At 57.8% G+C, this 22761-nt stretch overlaps 1 protein-coding gene across 1 annotated transcript in view; it reads right to left on the bottom strand.

Moving 5' to 3' along the window:
- Positions 1-1523: 1523 nt before the first annotated feature.
- TMEM132E (transmembrane protein 132E) overlaps positions 1524-22761 on the bottom strand; it is a 192904-nt gene continuing 171666 nt past the window's right edge. The window contains exons 4-9 of the mRNA XM_067538156.1: positions 22055-22247; positions 19891-20034; positions 9531-9736; positions 6934-7213; positions 5518-5709; positions 1524-3300 (exon numbers count right to left, since the gene is read on the bottom strand). Coding sequence (XP_067394257.1) covers positions 2248-3300; positions 5518-5709; positions 6934-7213; positions 9531-9736; positions 19891-20034; positions 22055-22247 — 2068 coding nt within the window. The 3' untranslated portion in view covers positions 1524-2247. The remainder of the gene's footprint in view (positions 3301-5517; positions 5710-6933; positions 7214-9530; positions 9737-19890; positions 20035-22054; positions 22248-22761) is intronic.

The raw sequence follows: 22761 nt of genomic DNA, 5'->3' as shown, positions 1-22761 counted from the left end.
GGGGCGATGCTAAATAAACCCACCAGAGATGCTGGCCATTCTCCCGCCTTTCCAGTGCCTTTTTGTTTTTTTTTTCTATTCGCTTTTATTTATGTACGAAAAATCAGACACAGTGGTGGGCGAAGCCCAATCGAGAAATACTGTGACTCCCCCGTGGCGGGAGCAGCTGGACTCGCCTGCCCCTCTGCTAGTCAGTGCCGGTGCTACGGCCAGGGAGGCGTACGGCAGCGGCCAGCCACCCCCCAGACGGCTGTGCGCCATGGGGCAGCACACAGGGACCACTGTTGGTGGGTGGCGGGGCTGGGCGGTGGGGGCGCTGCATCCTGCCCTGTTCCCGGGCCCGTGATTGGCGCCATGGGAACGTGGCGATGGGAGAGGCCGAGCTGTGGGCTCCCTGGCAGGGAGGGGGTCAGCTGCCCAACAGACGACTATGCTCGAGGCCTCAAATCGGCGAGGCAGTGGCTGGGAGACATACTGTGGCCAGGCCTGGCTCGGGCAGGCCCCACTGGGCTGGGACTAGGCCTGGCACTGTGAGAACAGCAGCATGACGGAACCTGTCACCAGGAGCCGCTGCCCCTTCCCAGAGGATGATGGGGGGAGGGGGGCTCTGTGGGGCACATCTGGAGTTGCTGGGCGGCAACATGAGGGGTCTCAAGTCTCTCCCCCAACAGCCTCTGTGCGACCTGGGGAGGGGAAGGGGAGCCACAGAACCACACCAATGCGTTGTACAGAGGGGAAACTGAGGCACGGCGTGGGCAGTGCAGGGAGGGTGCTTCCAAAGCCTGTGGTCAGGGAGCCAGTTAGCTGCGAGCTCAGCTCACCCCTGCCGCATGCCCCGCCACAGCGGCTACGGGCCGGGCATACAGCGGGAGGCCAGCGTTCCTGGCAGAAACCTGGGTCTGGTGCACGTCAGCTGCGGGGACCCTGGCAGCGCCCATGGGGGGCCATTTCCGCGTGTGCTTTGATTTGTGTAAGGCACACACGTGGGAACCGCTGAGCACACGCAATGCAAGCAGGGGGTAGGGAGGGACGGAACATGGGGCCTTATGGGAAGGAGCTGGGGGAAGCAGCAAGATCCCAGTACAGGGCCGAGCACCCCAGCTTCGCATTCCCAGGTATCTCAGGAGCTTTGGGGTTGATCTCGGAGCCCTCTGGGGTCCCTGCCCTCCCCTCCCTGATTCAGACCAGTCCTGGATTTTCAGAAGCAGAAGAACCAGAAGAATGTGAAGGGAACATGCCCTGGGCTGGAGGGACGAACCCAGGGTGGCCCAGGTGAGAGGGACAGAGGTAGCCGCTATCCTCTGGTTCTGCATAGTCAGGGGAGTGGCAGAGGCCTCGCCACATACTCCCAAGATGGATGGTGACCACCAAAGCCACACCGCTTCACTCCAGATTTCCGGTGCGCTCCCCAGAGGGCCCAGGTTCTTAGATCCCCCTCCTCCCCTCCCTGCCCCCAGCATTTGGAGCAGCGTGTCCTGTGACACCGGGGGCACAGCCGGGTCTCTCGGTGTGTGTGTGGGGGGGGATCCCTGAATGTATATTTATTCAACATTATTGTGCAACAAAGAAAAGCAGAGAAATGTTGTTCGTCTTTCGCAGCCGATGTGTATTCGGCGGCCGCAGGGCAGGGTTCGCAGAGCGGGCAAAGGCAAGCGGCAGGGCACCAGAACGGGCACATCCGAGTTGCACACGGGGTCCCTTCCACGTTGGCCGTCATTGCCCCAGTTCTGAGCCCACCCCCCCCACTTGCTGCCCTATATCAGCCTCCTGCTTTTATTCCTTCGCCCCCCCTCCATCTGCCAGGGGCACCAGTGTCTTCCCCTTAACACGGGGCTCCGCGCCCCCCGCCACTCCGGCTCCCCGCTACAGCCCCACCTAGGTCCCGGGGACGAAAAGAGGGGGGGGCATTTGTGCAAGCGGCGTTCAGGCACCTTGGCACTTTGGCGGGTAAGTGGGCGGAAGGCAGAGGCAGCCCCTCACTCCCTCCGGACGCCGGGGTTCCCCCGGCTCGGTTTGGATCGCTCGAGGCTCGTTCCCTTTCGGAAAAAAAGAATGAAAATTAAAAAAAAGGTGGCGGGAGGGATCGGGAGGCTGGCTGGCTCGGGGGAGCCCCGTGTGCGGAAGAGGACGTGCGCAAGAGACAGCGAAAGAGAGGGGCGTAGGTAAAACTGGAGCCCCGGGCCAGGCTCCGGGGCATCCTCTCAGTCCCCGGCCCGTGGGCAGCAGCGGGCGTGGCGTGGCGGCCCGCTAAGCAATCTCCTTGATTCGCCGGATGTAATCATGGAGCTCCTCAGGGTCCTGCAGCCCCATGTCCTGGCACACCCACTCGAGGTCCTCCTCATCCGCCACGGGGATGGAGTTGTAGGCCAGCTCCTCGGAGGGCAGCGTGGCGAAGGTGGTGAACTTCACCCGCTTCCGCTTGGAAGTGGGCGAGTTGAGCGGGTCCTCGCTCTGGTCCCTGGTGGAGCCCCCCGAGGAGCCGTCCCCCCGCCCGTGCACCTGGCTCTGCACGCTGGTCTGCGAGCTGCCGCTGCTGTGGTGGTCCCCATGGCAGCAGGTCGGGACGCTCTCCAGCGGGTTGCCGGGGCTCTCGGGTGGAGGGGAGAGGTCGTTCTGGGCCCTCAGGGGTTGCCCGTTGCCCAGGAAGACCCAGTGGTGGGAGTGGTCCATGTTGGTCTGGCCCTCGGGCGGGATGCGCTTGTGCCTGTACTTCAACACGAAGACGATGCAGTTGATGAGGAAGACCAGGATGGCCAAGCAGAAGACGCCCAGCAAGGCATACATGCCGATCTCCAGGTCTGTCAGCCCCCGCGTCACCTGCACGAAGCCCGTGGGGAGGGTGGGGAAATCCTCGGTGGTGTGGGAGATGCTGGGAGCTCCGCTGTCCTGGCTGGGCTCCGGCTTCCTCTCCACGTCTGCTCGCAGGGTGGTGCTGGCTGCGCTCTCCTCCCTCCCCGCCGCCCCTGGTTGGCTCGGCACGTGGCCGGCGTCCCCGTAGTCGTAGGTGGGGTCCTCCTCGGAGCCGAAGCGCACTCGCACGCTGGCCAGCGCCGTGAAGAGCACGCTCTTGCGCTTGCTCTTCTGGCAGCTCTCGCAGATGACCAGCTCGGCACGCAGCAGGTCTCCTGCCCCCTCGCCTTCCGCCACCACCAGCGGGAAGGCCCGGTCCTGGGTGACCGACACTGACACCACCTTCTCGTCCAGGCTGCTCACCACCAGGTTGTAGTCTTTGGGGTCGTAGAGGGAGAGGGGGGCTGTGGTGCCGTCGCTGTACGAGACCCACATGCTCAGGAGGGCTTCCTGCAAAACAAACGCGGGGAATGGGCATCCACCTGTCTATCTGTCCATCTGTCCTTCCATCCCCCGTGTTCTCCAACCATCCATCCATCCATCCATCTACTGCCCCACCCCCCATTCTCTCCATCCATCCAACCCCCATGATCTCCATTCATTCATCCATCCAACCAACCCCTTTCTATCCATCCATTCATTCATCCATCCATCCAGCCCCCTTCTATCCATCCATTCATTCATCCATCCATCCATCCATCCAACCCCCTTCTATCCATCCATTCATTCATCCATCCATCCATCCAACCAACCCCCTTCTATCCATCCATTCATCCATCCATCCATCCAACCCCGTTCTATCCATCCATTCATTCATCCATCCAACCAACCCCCTTCTATCCATCCATCCATTCATCCATCCATCCAACCCCCTTCTATCCATCCATTCATTCATCCATCCAACCAACCCCCATCCATCCATCCATCCATCCATCCATCCATCCATCCATCCATCCATCCATCCATCCATCCATCCATCCATCCATCCATCCATCCATCCATCCATCCATCCATCCATCCATCCATCCAACCAACCCCCTTCTATCCATCCATCCATCCATCCATCCATCCATCCATCCATCCAACCCCGTTCTATCCATCCATTCATTCATCCATCCATCCATCCAACCCCGTTCTATCCATCCATTCATTCATCCATCCAACCAACCCCCTTCTATCCATCCATTCATTCATCCATCCAACCAACCCCCTTCTATCCATCCATCCATTCATCCATCCATCCATCCATCCATCCAACCCCCTTCTATCCATCCATTCATTCATCCATCCAACCAACCCCCTTCTATCCATCCATCCATTCATCCATCCATCCATCCATCCATCCAACCCCCTTCTATCCATCCATCCATTCATTCATTCATCCATCCAACCCCCTTCTATCCATCCATTCATTCATCCATCTTCCTCCCCATCCCCCATTCTCTCCACCCATTCATCCCCCATGCTATTTACCGATCCATCCATCCCCCTTCTATCCATCCATCTACCTCTCTATCCCCCATGATCTGCATCCATCCATCCACCCCCCCTTTTCTCTCTTCCCCCAGGGGGGTGCATGGGTTTGAAAGGACTGTGCTGTTCAGCAAACCTATAAAATGACCTCCCCCCTCAATGGGTTACATTCCTTGGGCCCATTTCAGCCCTGGCGTAAATTTGACTTCAATTTTCCCACGACACGGCCCAACAGGGCCACTGGCACCGACGCCCCTTTACAGAGCACGAGCTCAGTCGGCCGCTCGTGCCGAGCATAGAGATCCCATGGGGGAGCTGCGATGACACAGCCCGAGGTGGCCAACGCAGAGGCCTGGGCTATTGCACCCCGCAGACAGCGCCATGCCAAAGCCCTGCTGCAAAGGATTCCCAGGGCCAGGCCTCACCGGGAAGCTCCAAGGCGTAGCTGGCAGGTTTGAGACAGATGCAAGGTCGGGTATGCAAATTGGCAAATGAGAATTTGCATGTTTGCAAGTGATTTGCATACGGTCAGCACACGCCGACACAACTGGCGGCTGGGGCAGAGACACAGGGTTGGTAGCTGTGGGAACTGGGGCAGGTCAGTGGATGGGAGCTGGGGGGCGTCTGGCCACAACTGGACCCCCTCATCTTCTGCTCCCACCATTGGCTGCTCTGTCCGTGCTTGGATCCAGCCAGGATCAGTGAGAGAGAAGCCAAGGCAGTCCCTGCTACCCAGCTGGACGTAATGGGAACTCCCGCCGTTCTGACACCAGGCACAGGAGGGAGCCTCCCCCAAGGCCAGCTGATCGGGGGATCCTGCCTCCACCCCCAGCTGGAGCCTGGGCCTCTCCCAGGACCCACCAGTCCCGTTGCATTGCGTGGGATGGAGGTGAATTTCCACTGGGCCTATGAGATGAGCCCCAATGAATTTATTGCACCCGCGTCTGACCCGGAGCCGCACTGCACGCCCCGTCCCTCCTCTCATCATGTTATTTTAAGGGTGTCTCAGCTAAAGGCCCTCTCAGCCACCTGGCCCCCAGGGGCTGGACCTCGTCCACATGGCAGAGCGCTGACTGCAGGTGCTTCCAGTGGGAGACTACAGGCCCCAGCATGCAGTGCTCCGGGGATAGCCCAGCTGGCTGGGAGCACTGCATGCTGGGAGGTGCAGCCTGCTTTGGCCGGCCCCGGTGTTACCTGCTTGGAGAAGTTCAGGGTCTGCTGGGCGGCCGTCTTAGCGACGATGGTGTGGCTGTTGCCGGGGCTGGGATGGAGGGAGAGCGAGAGGCTGGACACCACCTGGGCCTTCAGATCAGTGATGCTGACCTTCTCGTCCGCCACCGTCACCACCGTCTCCCCCAGCACCGCCTCCGTGAGCGGGGACACCACCTGCAAGAGACAGCGGGCCGGGACGGCTCAGCCAGCAACCCACCCCCCTCCTGGCCCGTGCCAATGAGGGACCACCCCCCTGCTGCGAGCTTCTTCACAGCAGTGCCCGGCTGGCGTCAAGGAGCCAGGGCCCAGGCTCGCCCACAGAGCAGCGCTGCAATTCCCCCATTCCCCTAGCCTCCCCCTTAGCCAAGAAAAATCACTGGCCCCCAGAGAGCCGGGGAGCTGACGATGCGTCCGGCAGGGCCTCCCCCGCCGCTGGCCCCGAGACGACCACACGGGCATGCCCTCTGCCTGCACCACGGCCGAGCCGCCGGCACACCGTGAGAGCACCCATCCGCCGGCAGCCACCCCACTGACCTTGAGACGCTCGGCCCTTTGAAACCCGTATCAAAGAAACCAGGAATTTCGCTTATTAAAGCAAAACCGAGCCCAGGCCCTGAACTAATTACAGCCTGAGCGGCCTGGCACGGCACTAAATGACTGAAGCCAGCCTGCAGGGGAGGAATGTGCTAGGGAGATAACGTTAAACTGCTCCCACCCCATTCCTCCTCCCCTGAGGGAGGAAGGAGAGCGGCTGCTGCTTTGCTGAGCTTCAAAGCCAGGATGACATTCACAGAGCCCGGCTCGAAGGCAGATCTTGGCCAGGCAGATGCTGCTTTTGGGGCACGGGGGGACCTCAGGGAGATGGGCGTGGTGGGATTTCCACCCTCTTCAGCGCGGCCGATGGCATTTGCAAATTTCCTGCCTCTTGGGGTGACCCTGAACCCATGATCCCAACACCCTGCACACGCCAGGGCCCCACTGTGCGGGTGATGCACCCAGGCTGGATGCTGGAGCGGAAAGCTGCAGATTTGGCCCGGCTTTATCAGGAGCACAGATCCAGACTCCCCCAGCCTCAGGCCTATCCCGGCTTGTCTCCACCTTTTCCTTCTTAATAGAGCTCCTCAGACGCTTCACCCAGGGCTGGCCCCTCCTTCTGGCCAAGCAGGGGAAAGGAGAGTGCCTGCATTGCCTCTCCCCCCGCCGTTGGCTGCAGGAGGGAGATGCACGCCTGCTCAAGGAGATTTGCAGCATTTTCCCGCTGACAGTGGTTGGCACCAGGCATCGGCCAGTCGGCTCATTTACAGGCAATGGGTGAAAGGTGCCTCTGCCCCTTTAAATCTGGGGAAGTGTGGAGTTGCCCCCCCGCCCCCGCAAGGAAAAGGGGCGAGGGGCCCATACCTTGAAGAGCGTGGTGCCCGGCTCCCGCCCGGCCAGCGTGCTGCTGTCCACCATCTGGGCCACCCGGGGGTCATCCACCTTCATGAAGTCGCTGACTAGGTCGGTGACCTCCACCAGCCAGTCAGGCCCCAGCATGGTGATGGCCTGGTGGGTCCCCTCCGAGGAGGTGGTGTGGAACTGGGTGAAGACCTGCAGGGTGGCGTGCTGGTACTGGAGGGTGCAGCCCCGAATCTGCTTCCGCTCGTCCTCGTCCTCGTCATCCTCGCTCTCCTGCACTGACCTGGGGGCACAAGACAGATCAGTCACCCTGCCACGGCGGCCGCAGGCCTGGGCCTTTCCCCTCCTCCGCAGCTAGTGGGTACCAGGGGCAGAGACAGAGGTGAGAGGCTCGGCGGAGGGATGGGGAACAGCGGGCGCAGAGGCGGTAGTTCTGCTGGAAAGGCTCTGGGGGTGATAGTGCATCACAAACCGAACATGAGCCAACAGGGCGATGCAGTGGCGGAAAAGGCTGCTCTCCTGGGGTGTATTCACAGGAGCATCGTATGCAAGGCACGGGAGGTAGCGGGCCTGCTCTGCTCAGCACTGGAGCGCCAATTCTGGGCACCGCACTGTCACAAAGGTGGGATCACACGGGAGAAAGGCCAGGGGAGAGCAGCAAAAACGATCCAAGGTTTAGAAAACCTGAGCTGGGAGGAAAGGTTGAAAGAACTGGGTGAGTTCAGTCGACGGAAGAGAAGACTCGGGAGGGGGGGAACCTGATAACAGCCACTCTTCAGATATGTAAATGGCTGTTCTAAAGTGGACAGGATCAAATATTTCCCATGGCCACTGAGCAGAGGACAAGAAGCAATCAGCTTAGTTTGCAGGAAGGGAGATTCAGGTGAAATACTAGGAAACATTTTCTCTCTCTAAAGGGGGGTTGTGGAATCCCTGTCACTGGAGGTTTCTAAGAACAGGTGGGAAAAACACCTGCTAAGGATGGTCTAAGTCAATGGTGGCTAAGTACAGCTCCCTGACCACTTGTTTATATCCCATCTCTGAAACAGTGTGTGCAAAAACTGCTGCCCTTTTTTTGTCAGTACGTACCCCTGCGAATCTACATTTCCCACAAGGAATATTGTCACAGGCGGATAGATAGCTCCGTTACACTCCTTCATTTCCAGCCCTGTTGCCGTGCTCCGCCCCCCCCAGAAGTAGCTGCAATTCAGCAGTGAGGCCTGTATCTAAATCATTATGTGCAATAGTATTGCTGCAGAGAGTAAATTACCCCTCTGGGGCAGGAGGCCACAAGGGCAGCAGTCTGACAAAGGGATTCTGGATGCAGGTGGCGCCCGATGGCAGATCCCACGGCATGTGGCGTTGGCTGTCAGAGGGGACGGGGTTAATGTGAAGGGCCAGTGCTATTTGTGCATTCTGCACAAAAGGCCTCGGCCAGCTGTACAAATGGGAAAGGCAAGTGCATGTAGGGCATGTGCTGTGTATTGTTTATTAGGTGTGTTATGGTAATGCCCAGGAATCCCAGGCACGGATTGTGCAAGGCACTGTACATTATTTATTAGGTGTATTATGATAGTGCCCAGGAAACCGTCCTGGACCACTGGCAAAGGATCCCCCTCTGGATATCCCCCCTCTGTCCCTGTCCCGCTCTGCCTCTCTCTAAAACAAAGGAGTTGCTGTTGTTTCCTCCGGCTGAAATTAGCAGCCTGCAACCATGCAAAAAACTGAAGAAGAGAAATGGGATTTGCTGGGCTCCCGGCAGTTCTGTAAGGCCGGGGAAAGAGGGGGAAGGCCGTGTAGTCACGTGTGTGTGTGCGTGTGTTTGTCTGTGTGTGTTCACATGAGTATGCGCACCTGGGCCTGCCTGCGGGCACCTGTGTGTTTACATGCACGTTCGTTCTTTGGCCTGTGCTCGTGGGTGTATGTGCTGCACAGATGCCTGGGTATAGCACAGCTGCTGATATGCAGGTGAGTGTGTGTGTGTGTGTGGATGTGGATGCTTGTGCACATGTGCATGTGTGCACGTAGGTGTGCGTGTATGTACGTTTGCCCAGGGCTCCGAGTTAACCCACCCCCCGGGTTTATTAAGCTCCCGTCTGGGGTCACAGTTCCCAGGCAAAGACATTTGCCAATTGCTCAGCCTCCCCCGGCACTGCCCCCACCCCAGAGCCAGGCAGCCCGAGGGACCCCGGCGACTCTGCCTTAGGCACAGACGCACGGGGGGCAAACCCACGCCAGGGCCTGCGCCTCCTGGCTGCACTTCATGCCCCAGAGCTTTGTTCACGCCCGAAGAGCAGAGCTGTGTAATAAAGCAGCTCGTTAGAGGCTGCTGCTCATCTCCAGTGCCAGATCCTTATCCGGCCGCGGGGAGCCGCTCTCCAGACAGACAGAGTCACGGGCAAGGGTGCAGTCAGAGCTGGCGGCCCCAGGCTGGGGCCATCTCTCCCACCCTTGGCCGCAGGGGCGCTTTCTCTGCGGCGCCCTCCAGTGGCCGAGCAGGGAGCCACCGATGGGCAGCAAGATGCAAAGCCGGGCAAGGGCAGATTGGAATGGCTCCCCAGCCCCCCCCCCATTTTCCCCAGCCCGCGGGGCGTGAGCACCTCCTGTCCGGCAGGATGGCCACTCTCCAGCCCTTCACTTGGCTCAGCCGGGGGTCCGACAGCTCGATGCGCAGCGGGAGTATGGGCACCCAGACGGTCATCTCCAGCGGGGCGCTCAGGTGCTCGTAGCTGAAGGTCACCCCGGCGTTCATGGAGCCACGCGTCTCCTTCCCGCTGACAAAGACGTAGTCGCAGCTGCTGGACACCTGGGGAGAACGGGGGGGAAAACACCGGTGCTGAGCGGCGGGGCCGGCGGCCGCTCCCAGGGCCACTGGTTGGACCGAACCTTGCAGACGGGGGCGCCCTAACTCCCCTTCCTGCCCCCCATTTCCCGCCCCGGGTGCTGCATTGGCACCTTGCCTGGAGCTGGGGGGCAGACCCTGCCGGTGCGCGGCCCGGGGAGACTACAGCTCCCAGCATGCAATGCAGTGGGGTGCTTAGCTCCCGCTGGTTCCCGTGGGCCAGGGCTGTATGACCTGCGGGAGCTGCCCTCGTGCTCACCAGCTCTGATCTCCAGCATCTGCCAGGCAGGTGCCCTGCTCTCCCCGTCGCCGCCCCCCCCACGACACGTTCACCCCCATAGGTCAAACGCTAAAGGGAGGGCGAACGATACAAAATGCCATGGGATCAGTGTTTGAGCCCGCTCAGAGGACGGGGCAGTAACAAAGGGACGTTATATAGCAGGAGCTGTCCCTGTCTTGCCAAAGCCGGGAGCTGGCCGGGACACCCCAGCCGTATTGCGAAGGCAAACCACCCCAAGACCGCTGCTCTCATCAGTAATGGGCCCAGTCAGAGGAATAGCCTACCACTGACAGAGCTTTCCATTACCGGTGTGACACCCCAGCCGACCGGGAAACAAGCGGCAGCTTGGCAAAGCAAGGGCTAAGCAGAGCGGTACCCAGGGAGCAGCCTTTGTGCACGGCCGGACGTGGCCACATGCAGGCGTGCACATTTGCAGGAACAAAAAGCTGCCATGCACTGCATCGGCGCCCCCAGTGGTTAGTAAGGGTATTGTACAAAAGGGGCGGAGTCTGGAAAGGGGGCGGAGCCCTGCGTGGCTTTCGACCCTCTGGCGGATTGGGAAGCAAGGGCTCAGTCCTGGTAGGTAGTGAGAGGCTCCCGGAGGTGCCGATTGCCCCCCACTGCACCCCATTGAAGGCTTTTCCATGAGCAGTTACCCGACGTCCACGTGCAATTGTAGCAAACGTGCACACAGCTCAAGTGAGCAGTGGCACACGCAGTCCAGGGGAGAGAACAGCAGAGTGAACCTGGGGAGCCCCAGGTTCTGTCACTGACTTGCTGTGCGACTACAGGTGGTGCCTCAGTTTACCCACCGGTAAAATAAAGATAATGCTACTGACTTCGCTTTGTAAAGTGCTTCGAGATGGGTGCAAGTGTTATTATGGCTAGAAAACCCGCGCTCTGTGATGGCTTCCACCACACTCCCCCCTAGATGCTGGATAGCAACCCAAACTGGTAAAAAAACCCATCTTCCCACCCCACACACACACACTGTGAAACGAAACATCTTCATTCAAAAACTTCAGTTTAAAACGTTTCCCTTTGCGTCCAAATGTTTAGTTCGTTTTGTTTTGGCTCCGTCAAAACCCCCAAATGGCCTGAGATTCCAAATGTTCCTTTTTTCCCTCTCCCCTTTCGTCCTTTCCCGGCCCCGGATGCAACAGGACAAGCTGTGCTTAGATGCTGCTTTCCCTTGCGCCGCTCTGCGGCTTTTTGTAGCTCCCCCAACTTCGTAAAAGTGACGGAGCGTTGCCCGAGATCATGCAGAGAGGTCTCAGCAGAGCTAAGAATTGAAACGCTGTCTCTGTTAAACCCTAGCTCTGGACCGTAAACACAAGCCCAGCCTTGCTCTGAACACAGCCCGACAGGAAATACATGAGAACCAGCTCCTGTGACATGCAGCACCGAGTGGATAAGTCAGTTGCATTAGACACGCCTTTTCCACGTGCCAGCGGCACGTCTTGGAACAATTTACTTAACAGAAATGATCCCTATTAGCCATCTATTGTTGCTAATGTATTTACACGGTATCTGCCTTTAAGGTATTACGTGGCGCCCCCGTCGCCGTCATTAACGTTAATACCTTGAGATGCTTCTGCACAGAGTCAATTTTAATCTCATTGTTGTGTCTCCTCCCTTTCTTTAATTTCCATTTATGCAAATAACATTAGTTAAATGTGCTATAAAACAAATATATCCGGAGGGGGCCACTTATTACAGACCAATCCAAGCCAATTAAGCAGCTCAAGGAGGAAATTACTAATGGATTGCTCATGTTTCTTCTTAGGGCTGTAAGTCAAGAACATCGCCTGCCCAGAGGGGGAAAGGCAGCTCTCACACCAGGGACGCTCTTCCAAATCTCCGTGCAGCCTGTGTCTCTGTGAGTGCAATTCTACCCCTGCAAATAATCCTGCCTGCGTTTTTGCACCCGAGAGATTGGCCGCGGACCCATCTGCCTCTGCAGATCAGCTCAGTCGGATGCACCGAGCATGGCTCGCGGCGTAAAAAAACAAAAACAAAAAGAAGAAAAGTGAGCTTGTGGACTGACAGGTGCCAACCGCTCTCCACTGAAACGGCGCCGGTGGCTGAACGTCAGGTCTGCTGTGTGTTGTTTGTGGAATGGCTCAGCCCCTGGGATTGGGGCCTGGTTTTCTCAGGGACGTGGCATGCCGGATGCACGTTGGGCGCTGAGGTCTTTGGAAAATCTGGCCATGTCGCGAAGGGGTGCTTTTGCACATCTGGGCCCGTTTCGGTGCCTGACCGGGAGCTGAACTCGTTTGGAATCTGGCCCCCGTCTGGGGGCGCTGGCCTCTGGAGAATCCAGCCCCGAATGCGGATGGTGAGTCTCCGGAAATCCAGCCCGGATTTTGGGTGCTGTGCCCGGGACAATCCAGCCCTGGTCGTTGTTGCTGAGTCCTGGGAAATTCGGCCCCGATTATGGGCACTGAACCCTGGGGAATCCAGCCACTGATCAGATCCTATATCCTGGAGCAGGCAGCTGTACTGGGAGCTATGGGGGAGGGCGCGAGAAGGGGTCTTTAATTTCCCAAGCTCTTCTTAGGCCTGGCGTTGACATCAGACAGACACAAGCTCAGCATGTCTGCAAAGACAATCTCGGCTCTGCCAGGGCTGCGTTTGAATAAAGATGAGCTCGGAAATGAATTCCCCCCGGCGAATGAGCACTCTGGATATTGGGCCGTTTATCACAATAAATATGATGGTCTGCTGCTCGCATTACCTCGGGTCATAAATCCCCCCGCTCTGCTCTTCTGGGGCCACCGGCTTCTCAATTCGCTGAAAGCCGCCCGCCCTGTCCCACTGATGGAGCGTCCCTGTTATAAAGCTACTGGATATTAGCTCTTGAATGTACTGAACTCTATTAGGGACACGCTTTGTGTAAGCTGAGCTGAAGGATTCATGTCAAAGCGTTGAGGGAGGAGAGCTGGGTCTGTGGGCAAGGAGCCGACAGCGCCAGCCCTGCTAAATGTTGCACGGGACGCCAGCTTCACGCTCACCATCTGGAACCCTTTGCAGCCGTCACGGCTTTGTCCTCCAAGCGCAGCTAAAGAGGCAGTGGTATCAATGCTACAAATCGCCCGTCCCCACAGAGAGATCCTCTGCGGGTCTGCGGCTCCCAGGGGGTGGGAACAGCCCCGCAGGCTGAAGGGAACCCAGAACGGCCTCTGCTTCTCTCCTGCTGCGATGGGCCCTTCTCCACCGAGCGTTGCCAGGGATTGCGGGTGGCACCCCAGCCTGGCACATCTCTGGGGGCTCCATCAGCTTCGGCCCATTTCACGTCTTCCTTTAAAAGACTCCCCATTTCTAGCCTTTGTGGCGGCGGAGATCCTGGGGCGCCGACACGGGCTGGGGGGTCGGGGGGTGGGAAGGGTTTTCTGCCTCTGTGCAGCCAGTCGGGATGTAATAAGAGGCAAGGGTGCCTCTGTGCGTCTAACATCTCACAGGTCCTGGGACCTTCCAGGGAGGATGCTCTGCAACCTCAGCTTGCATTGAGTTCAGTGGCCCCCGTGCGGGATCTGGTCCCAAAGAAGCTGAGCTGAGCATACGCACGACAGAACTACAAGCATCGACCCGGGTGGTGACCTGACCCGTGGTGGGGGACACCACAAGACACCCCCTTCCGCCCACAAGTCCCTTCCTCTGCTCTCAGCAAACAGCTGTGAAACTCTCCGACAAAGGGCGTGTGTCTCCGTTCCCCCTCCAGCGGCAGGGCCACGTAGAAGATAACAGCCTACTACTGCTGCCAGTTCTCCGTTCGTTCAGCTGGTAGAGGACTGGACTGGGGATCTAAAGAACCCAGCCGTTGTTGTTGTTTTCATTTTTAAGCCTTGAAAAACACTGGCTCTTACATCCAGAAAAAATACATTCGAGAACATTCAGATTGCACAGGCTGGTTTTTTCCGTAGGATCCCTGCCTCATTGAGCGCACACACTGGATGGGGCTCTGCGAATGAACAGCTAGTCAATAGCTGATTTATCCTCATCATTCCAGAGGCGGCTCCAGGCCTTATTTACTGCCCACCATTCACACCCGGCTCTGATTCCAGAACTATTCATTTCCTCCCTGGTTTTCCGGTGATGCTCTTGACGAAGTACCTTAGTCCTTCATTAATGCCTTTATCTTCCCGACACCCCACTGAGGCGCGGTGGTCTGATTATCTCCATTTTACAGCTGGGGAACTGAGGCACAGAGATGGAGGCCAAAACGGTCACAAGTGGCATCGAATTTTCGGTGCCCCATCTAAGGGGCCGAGGCCCTGATTTTTCAGAGCACTCAGCATGTTACCACGCCTCCTATGTTCAGCGCAGCCCTGCCATTGACCTAACGTCGCAGCTGTGCAGGCTCAGGACGTCGGCAAATCAGACCTGCGGGGTCTCAGGTTGGGCACCCAGATGAGGAGACAGAGACTACCTGTGGAAAAGTTTGCTTTAGGTGACTCCCCACACAGGAGCTCTGCGGCAGAAATAGGCTGGAATCCAAGGCTTGCATGCCTTAACCAGGGGGCCTGCCTTTGACTTCCTGCAGCCCCTGCCTCGTTCACTACCCTGCCTCCAGCTTCTGCGGCAAAAGAGGCAGGAGTCCTCCAGCTAACAGCCTCCTTCACTGCACAGCCCTGATTCATTCCCAAGGGCAAGTCCTGTGCCCTGAATGAGCCAGGGGCCTATGGAATAAAAACGGTCTGTGATCATGGCATTAAAGACCGTATCCTATGCCCAAAGGGGCCGAATTAAGGTCACAAGGGCAACTTTAATTCTGGCATTTCCTAACTTTGGACTGCACGACTTTGCAACCTTTTCACACCCTTTTGTGTGCATGTAACATCTCTGCGCCATCTCTGTGTAGGGAGCGACCGAGAGTGACATCAGCAGCAGCCTTTCTCAGCTCCCCAGCTCTCCTTAACGTTCAATTATTTACGGTAACAGATAGCACATCCCGCTACGTAATCCTTGATTCATGTCACAGGTTTATAGCCCTGACACCGTATTCGTACTCCCCACGCTCTCAGGGTAACTGAGAGCTCCTACGGAACAAATCGCAGCCACAAACAAAAAATAACGCAGCCGGAGATTGCCAGGAGGCTCCTCGTGGAAAGCAAAGGGTGAGATCTGTGGGGCGGGGGGTTTGCTGGAGACATTATTCATCTCAGTTCGTGTGCCGGTGTCCGCTCCCTCCGGGTCCGGGGACGGCGGGGAAACAGATTGATGAGGCGGAAGGCAGCGCGTTCACCAGTTTAAGTGGCTCGGAGTCCATCCTGGAGTGTCTTATTGCTCCAGTGTCTTATCATGCTTCAGGGACCGGTTTTCCCTCAATTAGCGGGCGGGGGAGGCAGTAAATCGCGTGGATTGGAGCGTTGTTCTGGGACGTGGGCAAACATTCTCCAATTGTGCCTGTTCCCCAGACTTTCTCTCGCTGGGAGCTGAGGCCGTTACCCGGGGCTGCAGCGCACAGATTACAGAGTCTCGCCTTCTGGAGGCCGGGGGAACAAGTGAGGTGGCGTCCATGATTGGAAGCTGCCTCAGGCCCAGGAAGAAAAGGTGGCCGAGTAGTTACAGCATCTGCCTGGGGGGTGGTTGACTCAGGCTCTTTTCTTGCCTCTGCCACGGACTCCCTGAGCGAATCACCATAGCTCCATTGGCTCCTGCCATTCAAACTCCAGTGCAGGATTCCCAGCACCAGCGTTACCCACTCAAAACCACGCCTGCCCTTTGGAAAATGCGGACCTAATGATCCCTGGCACTTTCTGGACACGCAGCCTAACAAACATGCTGCCCTCCAGCCTACACCTCCGCCGGGTGCTTTGTGACCGCTTCCCACACCACTGCAGTGCTCTACCCCAGAGGTGGCTGCATGGCAGGGGTGCTATGTGCCTGGCGTCTGGGAATCCTTTGGCACAAAGGGCATGATAGCACTGATCTCCTGCTTCTCGAGCAATGTCCAAGTACACCGTGAGGATGAGTGTGCTGCAGGGTGTTGGTATAAAAGTCAGTAGCTAGACAGATAGATAGATAGATAGAAGGACTAAGGAGGAATAAATGACAAAATAAATGCCAGCTGTTTTTCTATCTTTTCTCTACCCTCCCTTCCTTGTACCTTTCCCTGTTCCTCTGGCAGCCCCCCTCTACCATGCCCCATTCACAGCCAGCATGCCTAGAAGGTGCTATCCAGCTTTTGGTGTTTGACCCAGCTTAGTGAATGCCATGCCGGGCTCAGCCATCAGGCACCCAGCCCACCCACCCCTCTCTCCCTTCCGTGCCCGGGAGGCTGCCGTCTTTGAAAGCTCCAGGACTGGCTCCCGGGAGCCAGAGAAGCACAAGCAAAGATCCTTGATCGTGCCATAATGCTGACACCGGGGGGGAGAAGTTGTGCAATTTGGAGTGTCAGCATGAACTGGCTCACGCTAGCAGTTGATCCTAACGGGAAATAAATGAGGCTCTGAGATGGAAGTGAAGCTGCTAATGAGAACTTGCTGTTTACATTTCATAGCAACAATATTTTGCCTTATCAGTAATAACTGGCTTGATAACCTGCAGTTATAGCCGCTTCCGACTGCCAGCGCATTAGATGCTGGAGTGGTCCCGTGGCCGCCCATAGGACGGTGAATCTCTCCCCCCTGCGCAGCTTTGAAATACAATACACAGGGGAGGAGTGCGGTTCTGCTCGGACCGTCTGGCGGCTCTATGATGACCCTGGCGTGTAATGAGCGTGGTGGGTCTCAGCCCAGCCCTAATTGCCGGCGTGACCCCACAGCACCAGCAGAAGCCGCACCGAGCACTGGGGTTCTCAGCGAGAACGAGCCAGGCCCGGCAGACACCACTCGCCCGGCCCACCACACTTGCTGGTCTTCTCAGCAGAGGAGCCATGGGTTGAATGAGATTCGCTCTGGCCTGGATCTGACTTTCTGGCTGGGAGGCTGGGGATGGGGGACCGTGGGATGGGATGGCAGCTGGATTGTCTTTTGGTTGGGTTTTGTATAGGCGGCCAAGGGATTTAAGTGCCGGTGTCTGGCTCTAACTTCCGCTTGCCAAGACTCTCCATGCTCAGGACACAAACAAGGGGCAGGACTTCCTGGCACTTGAACCCAGTCAGTCGACCCTGCTGATCAGTGTGGTCGCCCAGGTCTGGCGCTAGGGCTCTGGAGCTCTGGTCTCTAAAGGCACGTGGCGCTCCTTCCCCCACGATGGCAGCGCCTGTTTCCAAGCCGTGATGGTTCTTGCTGGGTCAGCCCATTTTGCGGCCCCTTGAGGCCACTTGAGCAACTGGCCTCAAAAATCTAGCCCCCGTTCTCCAGCGTGCCCTGGGCATCAAGTCATCCATGATCAAAGCCTCAGGGGACACCCACACTGGAAGCAGTGCACATACAGGAGCGTCCCACTCAGCGGGGCAACCAGCTCCGTGGGCAATCAGGGGAGACGGGGTCCTGATCAATTCACCGACAGAGGGACCAGAGAGGCCCGTTCCAGGGGAAGCCAGGAAACCCCACGCCAGAGCCCAAGACTCCAGCACCTCGGCCCTTCGGTGGCACCAATCAAACTGTGAGGCTGGGACATTTCCCGGGCACAGCAAGGCGCCCCGGAGCGGCTGCGCGGCTGATGGAGAGTGGCTCTGGAAGGGCCCCGGCTGTTCATTGAGCTCGCCCGGTGACTAACTCCAGCCGCGCAGGGAGAAATCTATCAGCAAGCTGAGGTGGTTGGAATAAACGGCCCCGGGATTGTCAGAACCCATCTCCCCGGCCGTCCGGCTCGCTCCACGCTCTGAGGGCCTGCACTTGCATTCAGTGGGGATGTTGCAAGCAATTGAAACTGGAGTCATGGGGGACTCAAGCGTGCTCACCCAGCCCTGCCCAGCCCTTTGCCTTTGGAGGAGGCGCTCCTTCCACCTTCAGCACACGGGGATGCTTCATAAGGCGTGTGGGTTTGCCCACCACAAAGTCAGAGTCTCAGGTCAGATGGGGCCACCAGATCATCTAACCCAACCTCCTATATATCCCCGGCCACCCTAAATGCTCTAAACGCCGCAGCTGAAATTGGATCAAAGTATTACAGCCTCCAGGAGACTAAAGCCATCGGCCGGGAACCAAAGGCACAATCTCTGCTCCTCCCTATGGCTTCTTCCGCTTTCCTCTCCCCTTCCCCGGATTCTCCTTCGTTCTCCTCCCCTCTGGCATGCCAGCCCGAAGCCGATCAGACTCCAGGTTCTGGTCATCCTACAAAGGTTCTAGGTAGAGCAAGAACGGAGCCCGGTGATCAGTATCACTCATAACTCCCACCCGGCAACTGAGAGAGTTATTGTCTCGGCCACCAGGCTGGGGTGGTTCCAGAGCTAAAAACGTGAGCGTTAGAGCAGACGGCCCCTAGCTGGGGCCGTGACAGAGGATTGGGCCAAAAGAAATCTAATGAGCTTCAACAAAGAAAAGTGCAGAGTCCTCCACTTAGGAAGGAAGACTCCCATGCACAGCTACAGACTGGGGACCGACGAACTGGGCAGCAGTTCTGCAGAAAAGGACCCGGGGATAACAGTGGATAAAAAGCTGGATATGAGTCAGCAGTGTGCCCTGGTTGTCAAGAAGGCTAATAGCATATTGGGCTGCATTAGGAGGGGCATTGCCAGCAGATCGCGGGAAGTGATTATTCCCCTCTATTCGGCATTGGTGAGGCTGCATTTAGAATATTGTGTCCAGTTTTGGGCCCCCCACTACAGAAAAGATGTGGACAAGTTGGAGAGAGTACAGAGGAGGGCAACAAAAATGATTAGGGGCTGGAGCACAAGACTTATGAGGAGAGGCTGAGGGAACTGGGCTTGTTTAGTCTGCAAAAGAGAAGAATGAGGGGGATTTGATAGCAGCCTTTAACTACCTGAAAGGGGGTTCTAGGGAGGATGGAGCTAGGCTGTTCTTAGTGGTGGCAGATGACAGAACAAGGAGCAATGGTCTCAAGTCTAGGGAGGTCTAGGTTGGACATTAGGAAAAAGTTTTTCCCTAGGAGGGTGGTGAAGCACTGGAATGGGTTACCTAGGGAGGTGGTGGAATCTCCATCTTTAGAGGTTTTTAAGCTGCTGCTTGACAAAGCCCTGGCTGGGATGATTTAGCTGAGGTTAGTCCTGCTTTGAGCAGGGGTTGGGCTAGATACCTCCTGAGCTCCCTTCCAACTCTAATATTCTATGATTCTATGATCTCCTGGGTGGATCGGGATCAGACACAGACAGGGGGTTCAACAAGGGCGCTTAATTGGTGACCAAAGCAAAACGGCTGCCCACGCCAACCGCGCGGTACCGTGCCACTATTGCCTTTGCACCTATTCGTTTTGATTTACAAGGACATGAGAAAGTCCAGCTCGGCTCTTTCCAGCCCCGCATCTGACCCCTTCGTTGCCGGTCCCCTAAGAAAGTTGGCATGACTAGCATGGTCTCGTTGCAGTCAAGAGCGCGTCACTGACTGACACCAGCCAATAATCTGGCCTTCTCCTGAAAGCTTAGATCCTGGAGCACCCTAATGCAGCGAACTCCCAGGGCAGGGTAGGGCAATGAGGAGTGGACGTGCAGGGCAATCTGGTTTCTCTCCCTGGGGCCCTGAGTACACGGGTGTCAGCGCTAAATGCCCGGCATCGGATGGGGTATGGCCAATTGTCAAGGGAGCCCATCAGCTCCTTCCAGCCTGCCCAGTGATCCTGCTTTGGGGGGGCTGGGATACACACAGCTGGAGGGGCTGGGTGAAGGGTCTGCCGTTCAGAGCCGATGCTCTCAGGCTGGGCAGAGACTCCCAGGGTGCATGGCTCCAGGACTCTTTGCCCCTCTCCCTGCCCAGCCGGTCGCCCCGGGGCCCACCTTGATGATGTCCTCGTTGTTGGACTTGCACTCCACCATGGCCGAGACGTCCGTGATGACGCCGGTCGTCTCGATGGCAATGACCTTCACCGGGATGGCCACTGTCCGGCCCGTCAGGATGGCCGTGTTGATGATCTCCGTGTCCTGGAAGGCAAAGAAGACGTTGCGTGAGTGCCCAGCGGATGAGCCCCCATTCGCTTCTCCTCTGCCCTGAGACCTCACTCCAGAGAGCACCAGCCAGCCGGCGAGGTGCAAGGAATGGACCTCGAATGTGTGTGCACACGCAAACGGAGTGTGTGTGTGTGTATGTGTGTGCATTGTGCGGGTGACTCCTCTGGGAGCCAGCACTGCATGCTGTGCTGTGCTGGGCGGGGAGGGGGCGCCGTGCCCCCTTTTCTTTTATAATGCCATGCAAAACTCAAGTCCTGACCGCTCCAGTTCATGGCGTCCCTTGATGCCTCCTCCAACCCCTCGCTCTGAAGCCCTCGGGGATTCATAATCTCTTCAAAACTTCAAAGAACAAGAGCAATAGAGATGGAGGGCAAGTCTAATTGCAAAACAGTTAATTATGCAAACATGGAAATCCGATACAGAAAATTAAATTGGCTGCCTCGTATCTGGGCCGCGGAGATGGAGGCAATCCAGCAAAGATAACCTTTCAAGTAAATGAAATGGCAGGGTAATGGCAGGGAATCTAATCTGCCTTCCTGGAAGCGTGTGATGGGATTGTCTTTGATGGAGGGACGGCTGGCGCTCGCTCATCCCATGGGCGGGTCTCTGTGGAGCGGGAGAGTTTCTGGTTCAGCCCCCCTCCCTCACAGACCCTCTTTACCTAAGGTCTTAAAGAGCTCCCCCGCCGCCCCATCACTCAGTGACCCCCGTCACCCGGGGCAGGACTCCGCAGGTTCTATTCAGCACACCCTCATTTCCCACGCCGTGGACGCACCGAGGGTCTGTCCACACTGCAATAAAAGAGCCGTGGCACGGCCGTGGCTGGCCCAGGCCAGCTGCTTCAGGCCGCGGGGCTATAAAATTGCCGGGTGGCTTGGGCTGGAACCTGGGCTCTGAGATCCCAATTGGCAGGGAACACCAAGCCCAGCCTGATCTCACTGATGATCCGGAGTCACTTCAATGGGCCGGGATCCGAACCAAGTGGAAACTGCCCTGCTTGTTTCTAACCGTGGGAGGGAGAGTTGTCTAGTGGGATGGAGTAAAGGGCGGGGAATCAGGACTCCTGGGTTCCACCCTTGGTTCTGCGAGAGAATGTGATCTAGGGGGTAACAGCAGGGAGCGGGGTAGAACGGCTCTCTGGTGCCTCGTGTGTGATCTCGGGAGAATCACGTCACCGCTCTGTGCCTCAGTTTCCCCCTCAGATAAAGGGGCCAGCGTCAGAAAGCAGCATCGAAGGTGCAGAAAGGGCAGCCAGCGGCAATGCCGAGCTGACGTGTGTTTGCTGGGGGGCTGACGGGGTGGCTAAGAGGTGGCTCAGTATGCAGGCCCCAGCTGCAGATGGTGGTGGGGGGGGGATACAGCCCTGGCAGAATGGCCTGCCGTGCCGTGCTGCTGGGTGAGAGCCTTCTATCTCCTGACCCCCTCCCCCCACTGGTCAGGGGCCCTAGTGGGCGGTGCCCGGCGTCTCTGAGCCAGGATTCAGGGGCTGCTCCTGGCTGGATATGCCTCTCCCCCCACCCCCAGCAAGGGACACCACAAGGAAACAGACATCGCTGCCCCGTGGGAGGCGTTTGGGCGCCAGTCCCAGGCCCGATGTCCAGCAGCCGGCAGGGGCCAGCCGAGACTCTCCCCCCTTCCAGAGCGGGCGCTCATGCCACACAAGCCCAGCGTCTGAGCCAGCACCAGTGCGGGGCGAGGGTGTGTTACGAGGGCACGCGCCAGGGTGCGCGGTTAGCTTTGTGCGGGAGGGTCCCCCCTTGGATAGCGGCCAGAGAACGTGTGTGCAACGTGTTATGGGTGAGTGTGCACGCAGGAAAATGGGGGGGTGTTGTAAAGTGAGAGTCTACCGTGGGTTTAAAGTGCACGTGTATGTAAATAAGTCCAGTTTGGGTGCCGTTGTGTGGGGCGTGTGCCTCCGCAGAGGGAACGCAGGGGGCTGGCTGGAACCCCCAGTCTACCCTGGGGTGGTGGGGAGCCGTCCAAGTTGGCTCACCATGGCCAGGGGCACGATGGCTCGGATGTCCCTCTGAATGACCGTCAGCTCCGTCACCACCTTCTCCAAGTCGGGCGGCGGGTTGGGGCCCCGGTAGTCGAGATGCCACATGATGCGCCGCGTCACCGACTGGCTGGTGAAATTCTCCATCTCAAAGTCCAGCTGCATGATCTCGTAGGAGGAGTCCTCGTCCCTGGGAGGAGACAGAGGGCAGACGCGGTCAGCTGGAGGCCGGGCCTGGCCTGGAGGCAGAAAGGAAAATCAGGCCTGATGGCAGGACCACAGCGCTGCGCTCCCACCCTTGGGGGAAAATCCCACAGAACTGAAGCGAGATGAAACCAATCAGGCCTTCCAGAAAGTGAACAGGGCTCTACCAAGACCCTAAACCCCTGAAGATCTTCTCTCTACAGGGATTTGGAACGACCCTATAGAATTCTTCAGTAAAGGAAGAATTCACTATTAAATTCAACCAACACCCAAGAGTGCAGCTCTTGATCCCTCTTGAATTCTCTGCGGTGTCTCAGGCAATGGGACTCCCAAGGCTTCCGCTCAAATACATTCGCGCTATAAAAAGGAGCTGACAGTATTGGAGTGAGCGTTAATTGTGCTGCCGCCACGTGAGCAGCCGATCTGCAAGAACGAATGACTCCCCGGCCAGGGGTGACTCTGGCGCTGCCCTGTGCTTGGGGGCACCGTCTGGCCCTGGG

This window comes from Emydura macquarii, unplaced genomic scaffold (genome assembly GCF_026122565.2).
Source record: "Emydura macquarii macquarii isolate MOO-44397 ecotype Brisbane River unplaced genomic scaffold, CSIRO-AGI_Emac_v2 contig_450, whole genome shotgun sequence".
In the NCBI taxonomy this organism is placed as follows: Eukaryota; Metazoa; Chordata; order Testudines; family Chelidae; genus Emydura; species Emydura macquarii.
Note: the sequence above shows the minus strand (reverse complement) of the source record. Positions and strands in the feature narration are given on the sequence as shown.